At 47.0% G+C, this 26,370-nt stretch overlaps 1 protein-coding gene across 1 annotated transcript in view; it reads right to left on the bottom strand.

Moving 5' to 3' along the window:
* Window positions 1-26,370, bottom strand: part of TTC21B (tetratricopeptide repeat domain 21B) — a 1,345,192-nt gene that overhangs the window by 710,004 nt on the left and 608,818 nt on the right. The window contains exon 17 of the mRNA XM_069616283.1: window positions 24,436-24,546. Within this exon, the coding sequence (XP_069472384.1) occupies window positions 24,436-24,546 (111 nt within the window). The remainder of the gene's footprint in view (window positions 1-24,435; window positions 24,547-26,370) is intronic.

Here is a 26,370-nt window from a genome sequence, read left to right as displayed (position 1 = left end):
GATTTTTGGCAGTCAATAAAATGCTGCCTTTTTGGGCCCAGTCTTATTGAGAAAACAGCCTTCGTCTTGGCTAATCCACTTCTCTTGTACTGCATGATTAGTGAGACTTTTAATCTCCTCTTGAAGTCTCAGGGTCGGATCCCTTATCCAGCTTTTTGTACGATTTCCTGTCATCCAATAAACACAGTCATGCTTGAACAGCCTTTGATTGGAGTGGACTAGGCGAGTAATAGGAGATTTGAAGGGTTTATAAAGATGCTTGCTTTGTATTGGTGCCGCCTAAGTCCGTATTTGGTAGCTCCCAGGGCTGAAGAGAGCTTGAAACAAAGTAACAAAGAGGGATTCCAAAACACTGGTTGACTGGAGCTCCAATTTGAAATGTATTATATTTGCGCAAAAAGTTATCCTCTACACGTGTTTCACCACTTATCAATTCAGTGGCTCATCAGGAGGTAAACTGAACATTTATACTCAATCTTGGGCGAACAAGAAGAAATAGTGAAAAGGAAAAGAAAAAGATTTTTAGCCATATGCTACTAGGTATACTGTGTTAACACATTTGTACTTCAATTGTTCCATGAAACTTAGCTAAGGCACTTATACAATGTTACCATCTTTCATATACATCCTTAGTTTATCACATAACACCATCTTCATTGTTGTCACCTATTTATTTCCTGCAGTCATTTGTCATTGAAAAAGTTGAAGATATTGTTATTGCAAATGCAAAAGGAGCTTACTTATTTAGAATCTTGTCTTTAACATTTTCAGTTGTGTGGGATTGGTTTCCTGTGAACTTTATAATGACCTTCTTTTTCGAGTTTGAAGTCTGTACTTCTGGGTAAATAGTGGGGCAGTCCCTATAGACATAGAGAAAGTGAGTGCACAAATATAATACATTTCAAATTGGAGCGCCAGTCAACCAGTGTTTTGGAATCCCTTTGTATCCAATAAACTTATACATTCTGCTTTGTTTGCTATAGTTTCCAAAATAACAATCCCACCCCCCTTATCGGCAGGTTTTATAATGATAGATTCAACCCCACATAACTTAGTTAGGCTTTTTCTTTCATCCTTCGTTAGATTGCCAGGTTTACAGTTCTTTTTCTGCATAGCATCCAATACTTCTTGGGTCACAATATTTTCAAAGGCCATAATTTCGGGTGATCAAGTGTGTGGCAGAGGAACAAAATTAGATTTCACCTTTAAACCACTCACGTTGGGTAAGGTATCAGAATCTTTTCCCATTTCCCCTTGGTGGGCCGGAAGATAGATCTAAAAAAAATGTTTGAGGCGTATGTTTCTGAAGAATTTTTGTCGTTATAATTCTGTATTAAAAACATCTGCTCTTGTGGTGGGGACATAGGACAGTCCCTTGGATAATAGATCAAAGTCAGAGTTCTCTATATGGTAAGGAGACAGATTAAAAATAGGCATTTGGTTGTGGGTACTTTGACTCACTTGTTTGAGTAGCACTGTCTGGTTTTCATGCCTTGTCCCTGCCCGTATTGTGGTGGTCTCCGTCTCGGTCTGCAGGATGTCCAGGAAGCAGGATCTTCAAAGGTAAGTCTGACCTCAGGCAATGGTGAGCACTACGCTGCTTGCAAGTGCAGAATAACACGAAGCGTCTGTCTTGACGATCGGGGCAGCTTATATAGCTGAGATCGTGGGCACGCTCATTAGGGCCGGCTTACCAGCCACACCCTGCCACTCCTAGAGAGTGAGCACGTGCAAAGGCAGTGCATTAGCAGCCACACCAAGAATACACTTGGGGCTGCTTAATAGATGGAATGTTCAAGGTTAATGCATCCATCTTAATGGATGGTATGTTCAAGGTTAATGCATCTGAAGTGCTTTGTCCATAATAAAAGCTTTTTGGTGTTAAATCGATGTTCTTGTTTACTTTTGTTCATGAGCCTGGTGCAAAAGGCGCCAGGACAGTGTTCACCTAGGTCTCCTGTGCATGAGACCCCTGCATGCCTGTGTCCCTGACTTCTTGACCATGACAGTAGCAAGTGAAGGCTGCAGGCATGTGGATAGCAGCAAATCAGCTTGTAACCTGCCAAAACTGAGGTTTGTAATTTAATTGTAGAATGTTGATCCATTAATTCTACTACTCAACCACCAGCTTGTTTGTCTAGATGTTTTTTCAAAATTATCTTTGTAATTTATGAGCAGCATATCATGAGGAATTAGTACATTATTTATGATGTGAAACTCATTCTTAATGCTAAACCTCATTAGCACATCAATATCGTTCATGACCTCTCAGCCAATCAGAATGTTTAAAGTACAGTCAATAACTACTGGTATTGATTACATTCTGAACATTCTGTATCTAAAGGAAGAGTGGGAAACAGCAATGCAGTTACAGGCAATATTTCTTTCAACAATACACATTGTCTCTACAAGGACCCTATGTTGTTGCAACATCAAATTTAACATAAGAAAGAGAAAGCTTTGGGAAAATGCTTCGACTTTCTTATGGAAGTTTGAAATTGAGATGTTTAACTTATGAAGACAGCATGCAATCTAAATAATATAAAATAAAACCACATTTGATTTACTAACTCAGTTTGTCTACTTACTTTGCCCACTATTAAAGTAACATTTTTAACTTTATCACCAAAACTCCAAATCATGTATTGCTACTGTAACTTAATGTAAGTGTAGGGTGGCTGAGAGGAAATGGAGGACTTCCTGTTCATCCTCTGAGAAAACTGGCCTGTCGCCTGCTACAAAGGCAATACCGACTGACTCTCTGTCCTCACCACAAAGAGAGTCCACATTGAAGCTCGTGTCTCTGCGGCATCTAACTCCTCGGCCAAACTCTTTAAAATCTGCAAGGAGCTGGCCAACCCTGCTGCAGTCTCTACCCCACCTGTTGCCTCCCAGGCTCTTTGCAGTGCCCTTGCCTCTCGCTTCATTTAAAAAACCCAGGACATCATGTCCACCCTCTTCACCCACACCCCTCCCCTCCCCTCCCAATCTGTGCTTGCTGACCCTCCTTTAGCCACCCCCCCACCATCCTCCTCATCCTTTCCTCTTTTCTCCCCCGACGAGGTCGCTAGACAAGTCTGATCTATGAAAGCCTTGTCAAAACAGGTTCATCCGTGTTCCTAAAACCATCAAGGACCACATTGACACCCTCGCTCCGGCCCTTGCTGATTTTTGCAACCACTCCTTTGCCTCGGGATCCTTCCCCCTCTGAAGCACTCCTTTGTGCATCCTCTTCTCAAGAAACCCACAGCTGATCCTTCTTGTCCAGCTAACTATCGCCCAATTTCCTTACTCCCTTTCTTGGCAAACTCCTGGAAAAGTTGGCCATCTCTCAGTTTAACCGTCATTCTAATTCTGTTGTCTGTCTCCATGACCACCAGTCTGACTTCAGAGCTGTCAGAAGCACGGAAACTGCTCTCCTGAACATCCGTGAAGATCTGCTCTCCAACCTTGACTCTAACATTCCTTCTGTCCTCATCCTCCTCGATCTCTCTTCTGCCTTCGACATGGTCAACCATACCATCCTGTTCAACCGTCTCCGTGAAAACCTGGGTATCACTGATCAGGCTCTGGGCTGGCTGACCTCTTTCCTCTCAGATCGACCCTCCCAGGTCCAACTTGGGTCCTTCCTTTCATCTATCTTCCTCTCTACCTGTGGTGTTCCCCAGGGGTCTAACCTCTCGCCCTGGCTTTTCAACCAATACCTGGCAACTCTCGCACACTGCATTGCCACTTTCTGCTCAAATTTTCAGTGCTATGCTGACCACTCATTTTCAGGCTGCCCTCTGCCACCTCCTCTCCCTCTCTCATCTCTGATTGCCTAACTGCCATTCAAGATTGGTGTGCAGCCAATGATCTTTGTCTGAACGCCAGCAAGACGGAGATCCTCCTCATCGGCACACCTTCACCATCCTTTCCCCTCAGTCTCTGGCCGGCCTCCCTTGGCCCTCTTCCCACCCTCACCTGCGAGGTTAAGAACCTCGGGGTCATCTTTGACTCCACCCTTTCCTTCTCCGCCCACATCTCTGAGGTCTCTAATAAGTCAAATTTCCGACTGCACCTCCTCAGAGGTACTCTGCCTTTCCTCTCCTTCCCCCAGAAGCTCATGGTATCCCAAGCTCTGGTTCTCTCAAGCTTGGACTATTGTAACAGCCTCTTTCTAAATCTACCTGCCTCTACTCTCCACCCTCTGCAACTAATCCAGAACAGGACTGCGAGACTTGTCTTTGGCCTCAAGCCCTGGGATCGTATCTCTCCAGCCCTGAAATCTCTCCATTGGCTCCCAGTGGATGCAATGATTAAATTCAAAACCCTCTGCATTGTCCACAAGGCTTTCTGGGGCCTGGGTCCAAAATACCTTCAGCTATCCCTCCACAAAAACCTCCCCTCTCGAGCTTGTCGCTCCTCTACCTCCAACTCCCTCATGGTCAGTCGTTTTTCAAAGAAACGAGCTTGGGGTAGATCTCTGTCTTCGGCTGGAGCCTCCCTCTGGAACAGCCTCCCTGCCACCTTGAAACTTGAGGAGAACCATCTCCTGTTCCGGAAGCACCTCAAGAACTTCCTCTTTTCTTCTGCCTTCGCTCTCCTTCTCCTCTGCCTTCGCTCTCCTTCTCCCCTGCTGATCTGTTCTCTCTTAAACCTAGCACTTGCAAATTGCTGGCTGCACTAAAATTGTTTGTTGCCTTTATTATTTATTTATTGAACTTATCTGTTTCTCCTCTGCTTTGCACTTTCCACTTCTCCCCATTCCATGCACCTTTCCCCTCCCCCTCTCCCATGCACTTGCACATTCTCAATGTCACTGGGCCTAGTAAGATCGCTGATTTGTTCTCCCCTTTTCCCCTCACTTGCCTTGTCGCGCTCTGAAACACTTGTGTACGAGAGCGATAGAAATAAAATATCATATCATATCTGTTAGGCAGAAACCTGTGCAGTTCCCTCTGGGACCACTGCAAAAGATTTAAGACTACAGGTGTTTGGCAGTAAACCCACTTGGTAGAAATCTGTACCACACAGATTCACTTGGTAGTTGTGGCTGAGCAGTCAGACTTCCCTCAAGAAGAGTTAGGCAGTACACAGAGTATTCACAATAGGTCAAAAGAACACAGTAGAACAAGTAACCACTGACCAGAGCTTGGTGTAAAAGAGATATAATTATTTATTTAAAACCACATCTAGTAAAACACACAGGCACTAATGTTAAGCAGTTCAAAAACACGGTCACTAAAAGATATACACTCCCTTAAAAGAATATTAGACCAGTCTTAAGTAAAGCCCCACTTATTTTCAGACAGCGGTGAGCGCTTAACGCATATGGCACTCTAATAAGAGAAAAGCAGAGTATAATTTGAAACAGATCCCAACACTTTCACAAGAACACAACAAGAGAGGAAGGCAAAGTAAAACCGTGAAGTTAGAGTTCAGAAGGCCGGATCCACTTTAAGAGTATCAGAACGAAATGTGTCCAAGGTCACACGGTTGAAGTGCACAAAAGTCTTGAAAAGGTTCAGAAAGAGTTGGACCAAAAGAAAGGGACCAGTTAGATGGTCAAGGCAGCCAGCCCAGTCCAGAAGGTTAAGGGATTATTATTACCTTGTAGCAATCTTTAGAAAAGGAGGCCTGGCGGACACGCTACCTTAAAGTGGTGAGAATACTCCAGCGGGGGCAGTTGTTCCTGGCAGCGGATGCAAGTCGGTGCTTCGTCCGGGGGAAGAGAGGATCTCGTTGGGGAGGAAGACAGGAGTCAGTTGCACTGCCAGGGAAGAAACCAGCCGTGGAGTTCTCAGGTAAAAGGAGCGGTCCTTTTATTCGCGGTCCAGTGTTAAGTGGCTATCCGGTTGCCGGGGTGCTTGGCACGGGCAATTCGACCACAAGACGTCCTGGGATGCGAGGAAAAGAAGGTAAACTGGTTGTGCCCATCAGTCAAGGGAAGAAGCCTCTCCAGCCGGGAGATCTTCTTTGTCATCGGGAAGTGGTGAGTCGTTTCCGCAGGGCTCCACCGGTGTTGTCGTCGTGGTAGGTCGGCTCAGCTTCTCCCTTGTCCAATTCCCAGGTCCTGTGGCGACTTCTGAAGTTCCAGTCCCCAAAGCCCTGCTTTTATGCAACACACCCATTTACTCAGCCTAGCTGTCAATCAAACATGCAAAGTGGTGAGCCGGCCGGCTCACCACTTGGGCCAATCACACAAGAGTGCGACTTGAGTTACCAAGGTAACTCATTCCAGGGTGCCTAAACCCCCTCCCACACACCCTGTGGTACCCAGACAGAGTGGCACCACTTTTGAAGGCTTCTGTGGAGAAGCCCGCCAAAAAGTGGAACAAAGGGCTCGACTTGGGTTGGAGTCACAGAAGAGAACACAAACACCATTTTAGAATTGAGTTCTGGCAAAAAATACCAACCGGCGAATTAATATTAAATAAATAAACCGGCGGTATGTTCGAGGCTATGAGAATTAAATAATTAAAGTTGGTAGCCTCGAACAATGGGAAAATCCCATAGGGATATATTCGAGGTCGAATATAAAAAGTAGTATCCACTGCCACCAGCCAAAACTCGATCAGGGGGGACGGAGACATGCCCCCTCGACTAACAATCGATTTGCCCCGACCAGTACGTCCACAATATGATGGTTTGTACCGGTTTCTGTTAATAATTTGGGACTAGTAAAGCCAATGGTGACTTTACATGCCCTGGGAGACAGTAGTCAGTCCCAGGGTATGGAGTCTATGGTGGGGTGTCACTATGACACCCCTGTGTCACTGCACGCAGGGTGCTGTGTAACACACATAGTAAAAACACATGAGACCCTATGGAGTAAAGGACCCCATAGCCCATAAAACACAAACAGTCAAAGGAACACCATAAATCATTTCCAAGAGTGGGAGAAAAAGAGTCTCACTCTTGGCAGGCGAAAAAAACAAACTCCAGAAATCCAGCAAAGCTGCTGGGGGACTCACTAGGTTAGGAAGTTCAGCCTAAAGAGAGAATTCTCCCTAACAATATCATACACTGCCACTATGTGCCAATAAAACTTCTGGACCTCAGGAGGGGCCATTATTGCTTGACAACAGGTCATTATCCTGGGAAAATAACCCTTTCCTCAGTCTAGAAGACCCTGTTAATCCAGCTGCAAATCAAAGCGACAATTGTAACAAGGTTGGATTAAGCAAAACAAGCCAGATGCAATATCAAGTTCAACACATTTTATTAACAAAACACAACAAGTTTAGTTTGGTACATGCCTAGATAAGGTTTTTCTTATCTACGCTATATGGGCACAAAAGTACAAGGTGTAGAAGCGGAGTGATCTTTAAAGTGTCAAGAATATTAGTCCCTGTAGTTTGCCATGCTGCATGGTTGTAACAGTCAATCTTTCTTTTAGAGCTCCGAGCTTGCCCAGTTGCTACATTCTCTCAAGAGACACAGGATGGGATGCACACCAAAAAGGCCTAAGGGCTTCTAATCCAGTCCCATGGGTACCATTGTTCCAAAAGTGTCAGAGTGACTAACTAAAAAGGGGGCAAAAGACCCATCCAAAGGACCCCACCTGTCTGTTAGATTTTCTGTAAGCTAACATACCGTCGCAGCGATTTAGCACCCAACTCAGTTCTTGACTTCTCAGTCCCAGGCATATAGCTCCAAACACACTTCTTGGTTTCCTGGCACAGATATAATCACTCTCCAGTCATGGAAGACCTCCCTATGCTCCATGACATGAAGATAAAACCACTACCTTCTTCCCTTTGAGTGCCACCTTAGCAGCAAGAATATCCCCCCTTACCAGAGTATTATTCTGATTTTACCAGGATCATTTTCAGGTTGCATCAGTATCACTCATCGGCCTGGGGTTGCCCACCAAGGCTAGAGCCTGAGTAGGTTCTTGTTTTTCCACCCTGACGACTCCTGCCAGCGTCTGATATATATTCCTACAGAAAGCTTGAAGGCTGCTCTTTGTAGTCGCTAGCTCCTACAAAGAATGGAAATCTAGCCCTCGGAAAGCTTGCAGCGCTCTGTTCTCCGTTTCTTGTCTTGGCCAGGCTCTAGGACCTTGCTCTATGGAGCTGGGCTCTGCCAGTATCTGGTCATTCCAACAAATGTAAAAGTTTTGAATGGCAAACCTTCACATTTTTTTTGTCGAAATGCCATTCCATTGAAAGACCATTTAGTTGAAAAAAATGTGATGGTGCCATCGACATGTAATGGTAAGTATTGGGGCAGGGCTGGGGCCAGGGTTAGGGTTGGGGCTTGGGTTAGTTTAGGGGTTAAATTAGGGTTAGGGTTGGGGATAGGGTTTAGGGTTAGGGCTAGTTTAGGTGTTAAAATAGGGTTGGGGTTTGGGTTAGTTTAGGGGTTAAATTAGAGTTAGGGTTGGGGCTAGGGTTAGTGTTTAGCGTTGGGGTTTGGGTTAGTTTAAGGGTTACTTTAGGGTTGGGGCAAGGACTAGGGTTAGGGCTCGAGTTAGGGTTGGGGGTGTCATGGGGTTTGGGGGACCGGGGGGAACCCCCCCCAATATACACAAAAACTTTAAAACGTTACAAGGGGCTGACCAGTGCTGTAATTTCAGCACTGGACAGCTTCATGTAACGTTTTAAAGTTACAAAAAAAGCATTTAAATGCTACTTTTAACATGTGAAAGTGCATTTCAATTGAAACCAGTTAACGTCTATTGTCGATGGATTGGTTTAGAAAGAAATGCGTTTTTGCATGTTAAATATAGGATTGTCAAAGCTTTTTTTCGAAACTTAGAGGGTTTTGTGATTCAAAACTTTTTTTTCTTTCCTCGAAGGAATCACTATAAACCGCTCTGCCACTATCTGGCAAATAGCCTCTAGCAGGCTGTATCTCCTTTCTTTCTCTTAGAGTCTGGGTTCTACCAGTGTCTGGGCTCTAACCCTCAGCCGGCTCTCTGGGAGCTTTGCTTGGTCTCTGGCTTTCTCCTCCTGCTCTTAGAATGGGGTACAGTCTGTGACTCTCTGTTGTGAGCTCAGTGTTCTTACAGGGACTCTTGACCACTCTGGTGAACTCCTAGCACCTTCGGCCTTCTTTCTGTCTTGCAATTGGATATGCCCCATCTTCTTTTGGGCCTTACCAGGGGTGTCAGCTTCCCCCTTTTGGTCTCCTTGCTGACCAAGCTTATTTCCATCTTTTCTAAAACCAGGCCACCACAGTTAGGTGGCTCCTTTTTACCCCTTTTGGTAGAAAATGGGTACTTTGTTTGCCCTTGTTGCAACATTTTCTGTACTTTTTAAAAATAAATCTATTTATTATTTCCAAATAAAACCATATAAGGAACAACAAAGGCCGCAAAGCATGGTTACAGTGTGTTAATAGTTATTAGAAAATACAGAAGATACAACACATAGGTATCTCGGGTTAGCAGGGAGGGGACAGTGACGGACCACAGTTCTTTCAGCACGTGGAACTGCATCGCCTCACCAGGGCATTTCTTTGTTTAATGTTCACACAGTTCCGACGAATTTCCCCCAGGCTTTCTGGAACTTTCCAGGGCATTCCCTGGCATTATAGATTTGCCGCTCAAGGGACGCACATCTGTCCACCTCATTTGTCTAGCGGCTGACGCTCAATCTGTCCGCAGAAACCCACGTTGCAGCCGTGAGTCTCTTCCCCAATCCCAGTGCCACAGCAAGGAATTTCTTCTCGTATTTAGTGAATTCCACCTTCCCACATATTCCCAGTAGTACACATTTCGGATCCTGAGGAACAGAGGACCCCAACACCTCAGAGAACCTACGGATGCACCTCTGTCAAAAGTCCTGTATTACATCACAGCTCCACACCATGTGGATGAAGGTACCTTACGTTCTCCTGCATCTCCTGCATGTCAAGCAGTCCCTATTGTCCACCCCCCCACCGTGCCATCGCTGCGCGGGAGTAGTATGCCTGATGTATTTTGCACTGGATTAAACAAAGCCTGACGTCTATTCCGATGTCCCGTAGGAACATTAGTGCCTCTACCCATTTCTCCGACTCCAGTGTGCCCACCTCTCTCTCTCCCATCTTCGTCCGATTTGGGACATCTCCCGGGCCCCGAAACCAGCGAGTACCTGGTACAGTGTGGAAGTAACCTTGATGTGATATGGCATTTATAAAGCGCCTATACACAAGTGTTGCGAGGCGGGATGAGGCAAGGGAGGGGCAAGAAATGGAAGACCAAGACAGCGATCCTACTAGGCCATGTGAAATTGACATCGCGCAAGTGCAGGGGAGGTGGGGAAAGAGAAATGTGCACAGGGAAAAGAGGAGGGGATAGTGCAGTACATAGGATAACAGTAAGAAATAAAAACAATTAAAAGTGCAGACATCAGGTGTCAAGTGCTAGTCGGGGCTGTAGGGATACAGAACATACGCCAAGTGCAAGGGTTTCCAGGGGGGGCAGTGCAGGTGTGCAACTGGCTAGGAGTGGACCTGGGCCTGTGATCAGAGGGTAGCCAGGTAACCAGTGCAGTTTCAGATTCAGCCAGGAGATCAGCAGGGGAGAGGAGGAGAGAAAGCAGAAGCAAAGAGGAAGGTCTTGAGGTGCTTCCGGAACTGGAGATGGTTCTCCTCAAGTTTGAGAGGCTGGGAGGCTATTCCAGAGGTGGCCCTTAGCAGAATAAAGATCTACCACCAACTCGTTGCTTGGAGAAGCGACTGACCCTGAGAGAGTTGGAGGTGGATGAGCGAAGAGCTCGAGGGGGAAGATATTTAGGAAGAGTTGAAGGTATTGAGGTCCCAGACCCCAGAAGGCCTTGTGGACAATGCAGAAGGTTTTGAACTTATCCTCGTCGCCACTGGGAGCCAGTGCAGAGATTTCAGTCCTGGAGAGATATGATCCCTGGGCTTGAGGCCAACGACAAGTCTCGCAGTCCTGCTTTGGATTAGTTGTAGAGGGAGGAGAGCAGAGGCAGGCAGATTTAGAAAGAGGCTGTTGCAGTAGTCCAGCCTAGAGAGAAACAGAGCTCTGGAGACAGTGAGCTTCTGGGGGAAGGAAAGGAAGAATACCTCTGAGGTATACCTTAGTGGGAATTCGAGCTGGGAGAATATTGGCCTCTAGGGGGAGCATTTTGCGATCTCTTCTAACACGGGGAACTGAGCACTGATAGCGTGCGTTAGTTGGAAGTGTCTGTAGTAGTCACTGATTGTCATCTTAAACTTCTCCCGCAGATCCCCAGATGCCAGGAGGCGCCCTTCCTGTACTACATCCACAAGGGTGCGAATCCCATGTCCCTCCCAACTCGCAAAGTGACCCATTTTCAGGATTTCGGGGAAAAGCCTATTGTTCCAGAGGGGTTGGTCCAGTGTTGGTATCCTACCCCCACCGATGTAGTGATGAGCCTCCGTCCAGGTTTGTCGGATGTGTTGAGTCATCCTTGGCATTTCCGCAGTCCCCCCCCCCCCCCCATCTTCTTTATATAGTGCTTGCAGGGGTGTATTTGATCCCATTCTTCTAGTTCTCGGGCCACTGTGAAGCTATTCATTCACCACTCCCAACTGTGTTGCCCAGTAGTAGGTGCGGAGACGGGGCAGACCAATTCTCACCTCCCAGGCTGAACGTTGTAGGTTTTTGAGGGCTATGCAGGGTTGCTCCCCCAACCCCCCCCTAAAACCTCTGGTATTCTGTGAGGGTGCGAGTCACCACCAGACAGGAAGTTACAGGCTTGCTTATATAGATAAGAAGATTGTCGGCATAGAGTGAGACCCTATCCTCCCCGCCCCATGGCCATGTGAATCCCATCCATTTCCCTGCCGTCCTGTGTTTTATCACTTGCGGCTCTATGGCTTGTGTAAATAAGTAGGGGGGAGAAGGGGCAGCCGTCGCCCATCCCAGTGTGAACTCCCTACTCCCTTGAGGACACCCTGTTTACTCACACCACCACTACTGGATAGTCGTACAGTAGTCTGACCCAAGACATGAAGCTGTTCCCGAATCCCATTATGTCCCATAAGGCGTCCCATCCCACCGAATTGAAAGCTTTCTCAAAATCCACAGCCAAGAGCGCTAGTGGGTCTGATATAACTGAGGCCTGATCAATGGCAAGCTGTACCCTGTGTAAGTTAATTCGGGTGTATCTGGAGGGCATAAACCTGCATTGGTCTGGGTGGACGAGGGAGTCTAACTCCTAGTAGTCTGTTGGCTAAAACCTGTGCCAGGACCTTGGCCTCCCCATTGATTAGCGATATTGGCCTGTATGAGGCACAGAGTTCTGGTGGTTTTCCAGGTTTGGGGATCTCCACAATACATGGCTTCTTGAGGTCCGGGGGGGGGAGTTGTCCCTTCTTTTTGATTTGTATGAACATGCGGTGCATGTGACCCATCACCGTTTCACCCAGTTGTTTCCAGGTTACCACCGGAAAACCGTTTGGTCCCGGGGTCTTGCCAGATTGAAGCTGGGACAGTGCAGACATCACCACCTCCTCTGTCATCTCAGCCTCGATTTCCTGCGTCTGCTATTCCGAGCGACGGGGGATCGTAATCAAGTCGAGAAAGTGTAAATCCTCTGTCTCAATTGCTATCGCCTGGGGGGATAGAGGTCTTCGTAAAAGGTGGGGAATGCCTCTGCGATCTCCGAGTCTCTGTTAATAACTCTCTTCTGGCCTCATGAATCCCTGAACGTGCCCCTTCCTTCTGTCCCACCTTCTCAACAAAACCATTTTTTTCCCCGGCATCGTCTCTCGTTTCATGTATTTGGATACATACTGTCCAGTGGGGTACTCTCGTGTTGTCCAATGCCACATTCCTTAGGACCTCCTGTGCTGAGACTAGAGCTTCTTGTGAAGCCCCGAACCCCAATTCCAGAAATTGCTCCTCTTTCCTTGACGCCTGTTCCTCTGTCTCTTCTATTTCCCGGGCATGTTGGCAGTGAGCCATCAGAGAGAGAGCCTCCCCCCTTTTTCGATAGACCCTCCATTACCACAGGCATACCAGATAAAATGTGTTGAGGCGCCAGGTTGTTTTGGGTTTTTTGCCCATTTTTCCAACACCATAAGTATGGGTGAGTGATCGAGACACCCCTAGGCAGAAATGGAGCAGATTGCCTGTGTACCATGCACTATGGGACAAAGAAGTAATCTATCCTAGATAGAGACCTGTGTGCACTGGAGAAGAACGTGAACCCATATTCTGCTGCTTCCCGTTGCCCTTATGTGATCTGTCTCTACCCACCTCCATGACCTCATTAAAGTCCCCTCCCAGTACCCACAAACCCACGCACACAGTGAGTATTGTTGCATGAAGATTGTTCAGGAGCTAGAGCGTGGGCAGTGGGAGTGCGTATACTGTCACAATGCTCCAGCTGTTCACCCACATATCCCCAGTTACCACTACAAATTGCCCTCTCGGATCCGCCCTCCCTCAGTTGAAATGGTACCCTCTTGTGTATTGGAATCATCATCTTCTTTGCCGCTCTCGAGAATCCCGCGTGATAAGCCAGTACATAATTGGTCCTCTTGAAGAACCTGCTTTCCGTACCGACTAGGTGTGTCTCGGTTAGGAGGGCAATGTCCAGTGAATGTCTATTGAGGAACTGGAGTACCAATCTCTGTTTAATGCTGGAGCCCAGTCCGTTGACATTCCATCATGTGCCATTGGAACCCTGGAAATGTGTCTCGGAAGTCTGGGGCTGACACATTATTCCACGTCTTTTCCTCCCCAGGAGTGCGTTGTGTGCCCTGTGGGTAAGTGTCCATCTCCCTGATCCCTGGATCTTTGGGCCGACCCACCTGCCCACTGCCAACCGGCATAGTGTTTTCCAATACCCCTCATCCTGCCTCCCCAATAACCTGCCTCCCAATAATAAGAAAAACTACCCCAAACCCCCCCACCCTGTATCTCCCACCCAGCCAAAAGCGCCTGAAGATTGAATCCAATTCCTAAGCCCCAATAAGTAAGCTTTGGTACTACCCAGTGTTCCCCAACTCAACACTTCCCCAACTCCAAATGCGAGTCTCCCCCCACCCTGTACTCCCCCCCCCCCCCAACTAGAAGTACCTGTCGCCCGCACCTGCATTAACTGAACCATTGAAGAACATATTTAGGGTTGCCTGTGAGAGCCATCTCAGCTCTTAGTTGTCCCCCGCCGGGGGCTGCTAAATGGAGGATTCAGAAAGGTGGCAGTCTTGGATCCCATAAGGCATGTCTAGTGACTGCCCCAAATTCATATCAGAGTGTCCGTGTTACCCCTTTGTCCAGTCAGTCTGCTTTTCCCCTCCCTGGGGACCTGCTGTCTTCCTCTTTGATGCATGGTTTCTGCGTGTTAGACTGGACCGGGGACGTTTCCGCAGTGTCACCCCGGGCTGGGCAAACTTTAAGTGTTCCCGGGCATTAGGCAAGAGAGAATGTGTGTCTCCGGCCAGTCCTAGATGTCCTTGGAGCTGTGGCACACGTGTACTGTAGTATTGTAATAGAATTTGAGCGTGGCCGGAAAGAAAAGTGCATATTTAATGTTGAGGGACATTAGCTTCTTCACAGAATCAAAGGACTGCTGTGATCTTTGTAGTTCTCTTGTGTAGTCAGGGAAGAGGTCAATTCGGTTGCCATTGTAGGTGATCGGGCCCATCGCCCTCGTTATATGTAGAAGCGCATCTCGGTCTCTGTAATTCAGGAGATGTGCTATCACCGTGCGTGGAGGGGTGCCGGCCCTTTGGGACTCTGCGTGCCCGTTCGATTGAGAAGTTCAAGAGATTTTTAGGTGCCATAAGGTGCGCTAGCCAGCGCTCCAAAAACAGTTCCATAGAGTGCCCTTCTTTCTCCGGGAGTCCGAGTATGCGAAGATTCCTGGGGCGGGACCTACCTTTGCTGTCCTCTGCCAGAGAGTATACGAAGATTGTTGCGGCAGAACCTACATTCGCTGTCCTCTGCCCGGTTTCCTAGTGTGGTTAGTTTCTGAGACATCTCCAACCATTCCTCCATCTTCCGTAGCGCATCCTCGATGTCTGATATGCACTGTTCCGTCTCCGCCACCCTCGAGTTCAGATTGCGCAAGTCCTGCCGTAGGAAGGAGACTTCAGAGGCCAAGCCATCGATTTTGGTTTCAACCGATGACCATGATGCCCGTGAGTGATATTGTCTGACCTGCTCCTGCATCTTCCCCCTCCACCGCCATCTTATCCCGTGCTGAGGAAGCTGTTGCCGGGACACTTGTCGTGTAGTGGTATATTTATTTCTGCATGGTCCCTTTCCGGGGCATGTCTCACCATTGCCATGTGGTTTACTGGACCCAAGAGTGTGCAGTCATACAGGCTTACAATGCCTTCTCTGTTCTTGGTGGATTGTTAGCCCCAGCACCAATGTAAGGAGGATAGTGGGTAAGGAGGCGTGCGAGTGGGGGTCTTTGGGTCCAGGGGTATGGTATATGATATGATATGGAATTTATAACACGCCCCTATACAATTGTTTCAAGGCGCGACAAGGCAAGGGAGGGGAAACAGTGGAAAGACAGACAACGATCCTACTAGGCCAGGTGTCATTCAGATCGCTCAAGTGCTTGGGTAGGGAGAAAGGGCAAGTGCCTGGGGGAAGGCAGAGGGGAAAAGTGCTGTGCAAGGGATAGAAGAATAAATAAGATAAATAAAAGAGGCCAGATGGTGGCAAGTGCAGGATAAGAGCAGAAATAAGTGCTGGTAGGAGGACTGTAGGGATACAGAAAACAGTCCCCAGGTGCAGAAGATATCCAGGGGGGCAGGGCAGGTGTGCAAAAAGCAGGGCCGGCCCCAAGATCAGAAAGGGGGGCCAGGTAACCAGTGCAGTTTCAGCCAGGAATCTCAGCAGGGGAGAGAGGCAGAGAAAGCAGAAGCAAAGAGGAAGATTTTGAGGTGTTTCTGGAACCGGAGATGGTTCTCCAGGTTTCAGGGAGGCAGGAAGGCTGTTCCAGGAGGCAGGCCCCTGCTTAGTATAGGGTGAGGTGTAGTACTCCTCTTCTGGGCCCGAGTGCATGTATGGCCCTTCAGTAGAGGCAGTTCCTCTCCCAGACTGGGTGTTGGGCTTCCGGGGTCCCCGTGGCCAGGGAGGCATGCCCCAGGGTGTTTGAGGGGAAGCTGGCCGGCACTCCCCATGGACCCTGTTTGAAAGATTAAAAATATCAAGGCTTACTACCACATATTAGAAATACGCCAGTCACAAGGTCAAAGCTACAATTTTATTTATTAGCAAGTGGCCACTTGGTTCTCAACACCCCACAATGTGTGCAAGCAGACACCATGAGATGAGAGACTACTGAACATTCCAAAAGTACACATATTTATACAAATTCTTCACAGCCTTGGACACTTCGTCCAGCCCCTCTTCACAAAATACATAAACCTAGGGTTCGTGAACTAACTACATAAATAATTCATATTTAAACATCATGGCATAGTTTGCTGTTTTCCATCAAACAATTCACATGTTTTCCAAAAACAAGACAGAAGGTAACATTCCTCATTTTACTCGCTTATATTTGTCTACCATTTGTTCTTTGACCTTAAAGTCAGTTAGTTCCAAGGAGAGAAAACAAGGATTTCTGCAGAAGAGCACGTTCAGCTATTCATTATTCTACTTTACTGTTTGAACAGAGAAGGCACTGTTGGGACAGATGGCATCTTAATTTGGATTTATTTGTATTTATTAAGTTTATATAGCGCTTTACGCCAAAGCGCTTTACATTTCAATAACAAGAATACACAGGATAATAGAAGCATAAAATTACAAGACATGAAACAAACCATCAAAAACAGTATACAGAACAATTTGCAGCAGATAATGTAAGAGATATAGATCAGGGGAAGGAAAGAGGGGTTAAGTAAGGGAGGTTGGGGTAGGGGGGAAGATGCGATTACAGGGGGAGGGGAAGTAGGAATGGGGATGAAGGGAAGTTGTAGGGAGGAAGGATGGAAAGAGGGATAAAGGGGGGATAGGAGAAATTAAAGAGGGATGTCAGGACGTGGGGGTGAAGAAGAAAAGATTTCAAGGAGGCACGGAAGGAGGAGTACGAGGAAATGGAGCGAATAGAGAGGAAGAGAGTTCCAGTGCAGAGGGGCAAGGAGCTAAAAAGGATCGGAAATGAGAAGAGGCACAAGTAGAAGGTGGAACGGTAAGTAGGAAGAGATCAGCAGACTGGAGGGAGCGAGAAGGAGTGTAGAAAGAAAAGAGAGGAGAGGTAGGGGGAGCAAGATCATGAAGAGATTTAAAAACAAGGCAGAGGATGTTAAATTTAAGTTGGGAGTGAAAGGGGAGCCAGCCCAGAAAAGAAAGGGAAGAAGAGATGGAATCATGAGGGCAAGAAGACAAAGTGTGCAAATAGAGTGGAAGAGGGATTTGAGGGGGGCAAGATGAGAGGCGGGGAGACCCAAAAGGAGAGAGGAACAGTAGAAAAGACGAGAGAAGATGAGGGAAGAGATTAAGAGTTTAGTAGCATGGAAGGTAAGGGACGAATGGATTTTGCGGACATTGAAAAGGTGATAGCGGCAGGCGCGGGAGGTAAGAGAAATGTGGTGTGTAAGGGAGAGGGAGGAGTCAAGGTGGAGGCCTAGGTTGCAAGCAGAGGAAGAGATAGGGAGATTGGTAGGGGCAAAGAGAATAAAAGAAGGGGGAGATGGAGGAGGAAGCATGTTAGAGGGGAAGAATAAGACTTTCGTTTTTTCAGAGTTGAGGGAGAGAAAATGAGAAGACATCCAGTTTTTGATTGCAGTAAAACAGGAGGAAAGATTACGGTCGAGTTCAGGGGGTGAAAGAAGAGAAGGAGAGCTAGAGCTGGGTGTCATCTGCGCAGAAATGGTGGGATATGCCAAAAGAAGAAATGATAGGGGAGAGAAGGGAAGTGTAAAGCGAGAAAAGTAAAGGACCAAGAATGGAGCCTTGAGGAATGCCGAAGATCATGGGGCGAGTAATAGAAGTATGACTGCCCCATGAGACAGCAAAATAACAGTTGGAGAGATAGGAGGAGAACCAAGTGAGGACAGAGCCAGTGATACCAAAGGAAGAAAGAGTATTGAGAAGTAGGGGATGATCAACAGTATCAAAGGCAATAGACAGGTAAAGGAGAACACGGATAGAGGAATGCTTAGAGTATCGAGCAGAGAGGAGGGAGTTGAGATCATAGGTGAGGGCAGTTTCGGTGGAGTGTTTAGGGCGGAATCCAGATTGAGAGGGGGGAAGAAGAGAGAGATTGGTTACAAAGTTACACATTGGTTACAAACTACTGATTATTACTAATTACTGATTAGTACAGCTTTTGTTTAGCTTCAAGGTTCAACATTCTTGTCTAAGTTAACATCATAAAGCAGCACAAAGTTCATCTTGCTCTGTTGAAGCCGAACACACAAGTTCTGAACATGGAACAGAAAGCAGGAGGCGACCAAAATAGTGGACAACTCAAAATGTCGGCGTAGTCAGCCTGTTTCAGGATCATTCAATGCGATATTACAGTGCGATGCAAATGTGCTTAGGCCAATATTTACTATCAGGCGGTATTATAGAAAATACATTTTCACATATTGGTGTCTCAAGTGGCTCACAGGCCACAAGATTCTGGGATTGTTGTCCTTCCTCCCCGTCAGCGTCAGCCCCTCTTGTCCCTGGGGACAGCTGCTCCATTCCCCATTCAAGCAGGTTTCCCCTCACAAAGTGCGGTCGGAAGAGCCGGCTTCGCTTCGCCTCTGTGGTGGGGTTAGGGCGGGGTTGGGGACTGCAACCGCACTCCCCTGATCAATCACTATCACCCCGCACTGTTGCCGGAATGCGCTGGACCGGGTTGTCCTGCACTGCTTCTCCAGTGTATAGTCCCGGTGGTAGGGGCTGTCTAGTGCCTTCCTCTGTGGTTGGCTGCTACTTTCTAGATCAGCCATGGGGCCCGGGTTGGGCTTGGATGTCACTCTCGTTTCCTCAGCAGTTCTCCCTGCCCTCTGTCCAGTCCAGGGAGCCGGCGCTGTGATTCCTCTGCGGTGGTGGGAGGGACAACGAGAATCACGGCCATTGGTGGCCGTCTCCACTCCAGCTCCGGGCACCCCTCACGCACCACCACAGGGCCGGGCTCTTCCTGTAGTGGACCTTTTCTAGCATCTTCCTGTAGTGGACCTTTTCTAGCATATGCACCCAACAGCTGGGGTCGAGCGGTGATTAGCCTGTGCTGTTTATGGGTGTAGGACCACCCTTTGGGCTAGGTTCCTCTTAGTGTGTAGCCGCAACCCCTGCCGGTTCCCAGTTATCTCAGTTGCAGGGCGCTGTTCATCTGCTTCCCGCCAAGGCCCGAGATGGCGGTTGGCCTCTGAGCGTTACGTGGATTCCGCCTGTTCTCAGGCTTTGCTATTCTGATTTTCTCTGGGTTTGTGGGAGGATCGTGCAGAGTTTTTCTGCTCTTCTAGCATAGCAAAGTTGCTGGGAGAGCCAAGCTGCAACAAGGATCTTTTTTTAGGATTTCAGCTGCCCCAGCGGAGCAACACAGACCAACATTTTCTGTACCTACCGAATGGTGCCCTTGGGCCTCTTCCTTTACTTCTCAGTCTATTGCTTATTTAGTGGTTGCTTCGTGACAGCCAACATTCTAAGCACCCCACCTGAATTTTTAAATCAGGTGAAAGTGTGCGTGCAGCGTCTCGGTTGCAGCTCCTGATCTGCTCCCCTACTGCCCATGGCTGTGATAAAAACAAAGCCCCCACAATCCTCCCTTCGAGTCTTTTCACAGGGAATTATTCATCCTGGTGAAAGAGGCTGCAATGGGAATTGTGCATCATAAGGGTCGAGTAAGTAACCAGCTCGGAATATCCCAGGAGATCTGTTTGAAGAAAACATGGTATTCCTTCCTGTGAGGCAGAGCTGATGGTTAAGACAGAAATGCTGTAGATGGTGGGTTGCTGAGGTGACATCCCTCCACCCCACCTCCAGACATTCTGGGACTGTACCTTCTCTTTGGGGTAAAACAGGGGCCGGTAGTCCCACGTGTGGTGGGGGAGGTTTAGGAACCTGCGGATGCAGAAAATCCATCACCCCAACCACCTGATTTTGGAAGGCATGGGTACAAGGAGGACAGGTTCCCATCACTTTCCTGAAGGCAAAGCTCAAGAGCGGCAGTTACCCATCACATTCCTGATCGGAGCAGAGAAATGTTGAAGAGCAATCAAAGTGGACTCCACAGTGTATGGAGCATGAACAGGTATGAGCTGTGGTTGAACTAGAGAAGCCAAAGTTTGCAGCACCTAGGGTGCGACCGAAGACAGGCAACTCAATGGAAGAAGTGGTTGGAGTCCAAGGGGTTCAAGTCTTGAATATCATAACATTCATATATGAACAGCATATATGAACAGTATGAACGGCACTTACAAGCTCCGTCAATATCATGTAACATTCATTTGCTTGCAGACACATGCACACATGTGGTTTGCTTAAAATAATGTGCTATTGATTGTATTGGGCCTGGGGCTGCAGTCTTGTTAACTGAAATATGCATGTGCTTATTCATACTGCCTCTCTCTGTCGGGTATAAAAGCTGTACAACGTGAACAATGTCTTATTTATATTCATCTCACAATAAAGCCTTTGTTTTGGAAGTGTCCATTTCAATATCATTTGGTCAAAAAGCAGGGTGCATAGATACACTGCTTGAATGTGCTATTTTTAATATTCTGTAATAAATTAACGCTATGTGGCCTGCTCATTTTCCACGGTCCATTATGAAATTAGAATAGGTGTACGTTTGCAAGAGCACAAACCATTGAATACTGCATTCGCTTGGATACTTAACATTACACTAAAAGCATAATGCTGCTTTTTCCATCTGCATATGGAATAACAAGACAAGGCTGATCGTGTAGGCTCTGGATTTCCATACTTGCCATCATGACCAAAATAAAACACTCAATGTTTATACCAAAACACCAACAAGAGAAAGCCAGGATAGGCTGCGAGTTGCCATTTTACATAGATAAAAATGATTCCACTCTATATGAAGAAAGGCAAACGGTGAGTGGTTCCACAGAGCGTTCGGGTGAGCGTCCACACGAGGCATGGGCGGAAGATCTGCTAGATAGGCAGCAGATGGGCCCAGAAACTTAGATTTAAAATCTGCACTCTGGTTGTCAATTGTTGCCATTTTACTTGTTTCCAAACTGTATTCTTGCTTCTATATATTGGGGCCTGAATTCGATTTTTTAAAACCCTTTTTGTACATGCTTTGTTTTCTTTGGTCTGAATATTAAGGGAGCCCATCCTGTATTTCTGTTAGGTTTCGTTTTTAACTTTTCATCTATGATTGGAGAAGCACACAGTTCAGGTGTGGTTTGTCCCAGGTGGCTTCAAAAATTCACAAGCAAGGATAGTATAGGTTCTTAAAATTTGTCAAGATTTGAAATGTATTCTCGGAAAGGATGCTTTGGGTCTGGTCTAAAATGTACCCTAGGTCTTTCTCAACCTCCACATGGGCTCACTCCTCCAGAGCCCAGGCGTCCCTACTCCCCACAACTATCCACAGAGAGGGTCTACCTCAATGTAATCCCTCCAATCAATCTAAGCTAGCATGTTCCTAAGGGAGGGCCTAAAGGCTGCAGCCTTCTCCAGCTCCCAGCAGGGCTTTCTAAATGGACCCTGCTCTATGGGGTGTTCTTACTTCAATGTTTTTTCATTTCCGCTCTCTCTTCTTCCTGCACCTATTCTACTACACCACCTGCTATCTCTTTTCTCCTACCCCTTTGATCTCCGTGTTCTCCCTCTCTCCCAACTCATTCTGTAAACCTTCCTCACCTCTCTCCCTACATGTTCTGAAATTCTCCCACTCTTCATTTTCTCTGCCTCCATCTACTTGTGCTCTCTCTCTCCACCTCTCTCCTTATAGCACCCGTCCCTTCCTACTCTCCGACCTTCCTCACTACTCCTACCTCCTCTCTCTCACCAGGCACCACCCCTCTTTTGCTGACAGCTCCACTCTCTTCACACTACCTTCCTTCCCTTTGTACTTTTACTCTTTCTACTGCAGTCACTCCCTCATACTCATTTGGTACCACTCTCTCTCATACACAATACCTTACCTGCTCTCGCGCTCTCTCTCTCTCTCTACCAAGTGCTACAATATTTGCAACAGTCCTCGCCACCATCTGCTTTCCAACACCTTGTCCACCACCTCCATTCCTGACCTGACCTGACTAAACACCTTTCATCCATCTTTTCTCTAGCTACGCTTTTATAGCCCAGCCTATCCTGAACTATCTTTCCAGGTTCCGATTGGTCCCCTTGGATACCTGCTCTATGGGGCCAATCTAGCTCTGTTCTCTCCCCAGTGGCTTTGTTATTCAGGTTAAAGGCATTGAAATTCCCATCTTCTCTGTGATTTCCCAAAACAGTTTGTTTCCACTGCACGGTTTCCACGCATCAGGTAATTTGCCCTTTGTTGTTCTGTGGTTCTTTTCTTCGGCAGCAACTGGAAGGGATCCCAAAGTGATATGTCAAGATTTGGTGCTGGGGAATGCTGTGCAGTGACCTATCCAGTCGTCTGGTCCTGGTTTTTGTTGCGACAGCATGGAAGCTTCTGGAATGTTTACAAAAGAGACCTGCCAGGACAGAAGCTGACAGGCATTACAGATGGAACAGTGGTACCAATAGACATACCCACAAGGCACTATGAGTCCAGGACTGTGGCCCCGCAACAATTCCAGGAACCCGCCTTTGGGGTAGGATTGACTCTGGCAATGCCCTGGTAAGCCACCTAGCCCAGGTTGAGAGGGGTACCTTTTCTACTCTGACAGGGTTATAACCCTGACCCTGTCACAGGTTACAAGTCTGAAGAGTAGGAGTGGGAGTCTTTGGGCTTGCAACCCTCTCCAAGAGGCGGTATCCTTACTTCCTCTTAGAAAACACACAGACCAAAACCATTGGAAAGAACTTGAAGACCTGGGCTTTTACTGATCTACCTTGGTAGTCGACTGTCGCGCCACTCTACCTCCCGACCTCTAAGAACAGCCCAATCCCACTGTCTAGCGATCCCCAGATTTAAATTGCAAAAAGCAGGGGGCTCAAGTTTCCCCGTCTTAGCTTCCAAGTTATGGAACTCCCTCCCTGTTTCAATTAGAGCGGAAGACTCTTTCAATACCTTCAAAGCCAATACTAGATCTTGGCTTTTCAACCAGCTTTAAGGCCGGCTTCGCGCTTCTTCCTGACCTACCCTGACTTGCCGACCGCTATTATCACCTATCGGCACTGAAACTACTGTACATATGTATATAAGATCCTCTTGTAAATGTATATAATGATTCTATGTTATACCTGCACCCATGTGTAAATGTTTAATGATTCTCTGTTATGCCTGCATATCTGTAACCTTGTACAAATTGCGCCCTGATGCCTCCGGGCCTGTTGGTTTGCGCGTTATAAATAAATAAATACAAATTTAAAAGAAATAATCCAGTCAATGGAGCATATCCCAAACAGGGGCGTTCCGTGTAACGAGCAATTGTAGCAAACAGTGAATGCTCTGTAGCACAAACCTTATTTCAAACAGTTAAGGTTCGATAGAACAAACTTCTTTCCTGAATGGTGAATGTTTGCTGGAACAGGCATAGCTTTAATTCTGTGGCCGTTTGGGGAACCAACATATCCCCCAAACAATAAGCAAACAGTGGAATGAACATGTTCCCCGAAAAGCAAGAACTCTGAATCAAGAGTACCCGTGCAATCTAATGGTGTGAGAATCCCACCATGTGGTTTGGCCCGATCACCCCAGCCGCTCTGCCAGCAGACTGTATACTGTGCAACACAGTGGAGCCGCTCAAAGCCTCAGAACCAATCATTAAGAACAATAAAGACCAACATCATGTATCCAGTACCAATGAGGTAACACTCAGGCAATCTTAAACCCATTAAGACCACTGCATGAGCCTACAGAATCATGGATGCAGGAAGCCAATACATTGCTAACCAATAGTTGATTGTTATTCCCAGGGTGCCTCATGCACCTAGATCATTAATTAACCGTAACCCTCTTCCCCTACCTATTCACTCAACGTGCCCCAACTTTAATTCCCCGTGGGGGTTGCGAGACGCCAAAACCTCAGAGGGGAATTTGGAGTTTGTGCTACCTCTGCGAAAGAAGTCGGGAGCTGCTTGCTAGCACCGACATTGCCTATCTGCTGGCAGTCTTCGAGCAGGAACTATGCCAGATACAAGAAATAATCAGCACTTCTGAGACACATGTACAGCCCAACGGACCAACAATTGCCCCTCAACCTGACCCAGGACAGGAGCCAGACTCAAAACTGCAGTGAACACTGGAAACACAAACACGATTTTCACCCACACAATTAAAGGACATCAAATGAAATAAAACATTGTGCATGTGCTTACAGGAGCCATGAAGCAATTAACACTGTTTTCCGTTGTACTGTACACATTACCATTTTAGTAACATTTCATTAATTGAATCCATCAGCGATTTACCACATCTTTCTATAATCGCAATACTGATACATGGAATAAAATACCTTTGAATAATTATGAGTTTTTATTAATGCTTTCCCAATTTTGCTTGCCAATGTTCCATCTTTGGGATTTTTCTTTAAAGCTTGCTCATAAACGTCAATTGCTTTTTCAGGCTAAAATGTAAATGGAGAGAGCAAAATACGATCAACCACATGTATGTAGAAGTATTGTTACACATTAGCTGACAATTTCACTAGACACATGAGAAAAACACTGATTATATGAAAGATGTCTTACCAGGTTACTTGCATAAAGAAGTATATTAAACCACTTGTGTAAAACTAGAGTGCATGTAAGATGTATCAGACCTTTACAGTGGAAGAGAAACCCCTTTTCATCTCTGATCTGATCTGTTCGATTGACAGATCAATCCCCAAACATATGGTGTCAGGAGGGTCCCCTGGTCTATCCAATCAATCCTATGAGCTTGGCAGGGACTTGTTACAAGGGCCCACGAGCAAGTCCCTTTCAGGTTAAATAATAGGATAGGAAGTCCCACAGAGACAGCAGCTCATAAGGTCTGTTATGCTAAGAGAGTGCCCCCAAAGGACTGGTCCAGGATATGGCAAGCAGAGCGGAACACCCAGGAGGAAGGCCAATCAACTCCCACATCAAATATCTAAGCTATCACCAGTGGCTGTGCCCTTCAGCTAATCCGAAAATTAGCTACATAGGTAGACACACCTGAGATCCCTTAGGCCAGAGAGACTGGCAGGCGGGATCTAGGTCCTTCAAAAGGAAAGGCAGAAGATTAGAGGATTTCAGCAAAGGAGCGCATTTGAAGATGGTTCTAGGAGCCGGAGGAGAGATTTTGGAGGCTGAATAAAGGGAGACCCAAGAGGCTTGGGTGAGAAGGCTATGTATGGGAAGCTGGAGGAGAGACTTGAAGGATGGAGAGATAGGGAGAGAGACCCTGGATACTGGGGAGAGAGTGGTACGCTGGGGGAATGAGGAGAGAAAGAGCCAGGAAAAAAACAAGGATGTAGTCTAGAGAGAAATCCCAAGAGGGTAGTGGATATGGGAAACCCCAGGAGGCCCAGGGAGAGATAAACCTCACGAGGCTGGGGAGAGAGAAGCACCGGGAGGGCGTGAATAGAGAAATGCCAGAAGGCCTGGGCAATAGAAAGCACAGCAGACAAGACACAGAGAAACTGTCAGGTATAGGGCACTGGAGAGCGAGGAACGGCTCTATGAGAAACAAAGATAAGGAACTAGGAAACACTGGTAATCTACAGGAAGACATAGAGGGTTACTTTATTCCAAGGTGCGGTCAGTGGTTACAATTATGCACAGGAAGTTGGAAGTGCTTCCGAGCCGCAGCAGACAGCTTACATTCATAAGCAGGAAGTAATGGCAGAATTATGCTCGACAATGATCTTCATGGCTGTGGCCCTTTTCCCAGAAACCTCTTCCCTTGATTGCAAAGGATTCAGATTCCTTCAAGTTGCCTGATTTTGACGTGCACGACTGCTCTAGTCTTTTCCTTTTCCTGCTTGCCTGCCAAACCTCCCTGCACACTCTGTGGGTCCCTTTCTTTGATGCCTAGTGCATGCTGGTCTAACCTTTGCCACGGTGCATAGCTGCAGACCCTTCCTCAGTGCATCACAGTACTTTCCCAGTCCCTAACAGGTAGTCCAGTGGTGTATCTAGTGCGATTATGCCTTCCTGCAGAAGTTGATCTATAAGATAGCAATCATTTTGGCCTTTGGCTGAATGGTTATTTTGGCAGCAGTTCCCATGATATCCACTGCAAACCAGGACCTTGTGGGAAACTCTGGAGCCAAGCTGCAAACACCTCCACAAAGGATAAGATTACACACCTGGAATTTGTGGAACTGATCAAGACACTGGAGTGAGACAGATTAGTACTAAATGCAGTCTCGTGTATCATTACATGTGTTCACATAAGAGCAAGGAACTGGATCTTCAGTTATTCT

Source organism: Ambystoma mexicanum, chromosome 9, assembly GCF_040938575.1.
Source record: "Ambystoma mexicanum isolate Mex_15411 chromosome 9, UKY_AmexF1_1, whole genome shotgun sequence".
Classification (NCBI taxonomy): domain Eukaryota; kingdom Metazoa; phylum Chordata; class Amphibia; order Caudata; family Ambystomatidae; genus Ambystoma; species Ambystoma mexicanum.
The sequence above is the reverse complement of the archived record's forward strand: the minus strand, read 5'-3'. Positions and strand labels throughout refer to the sequence as shown.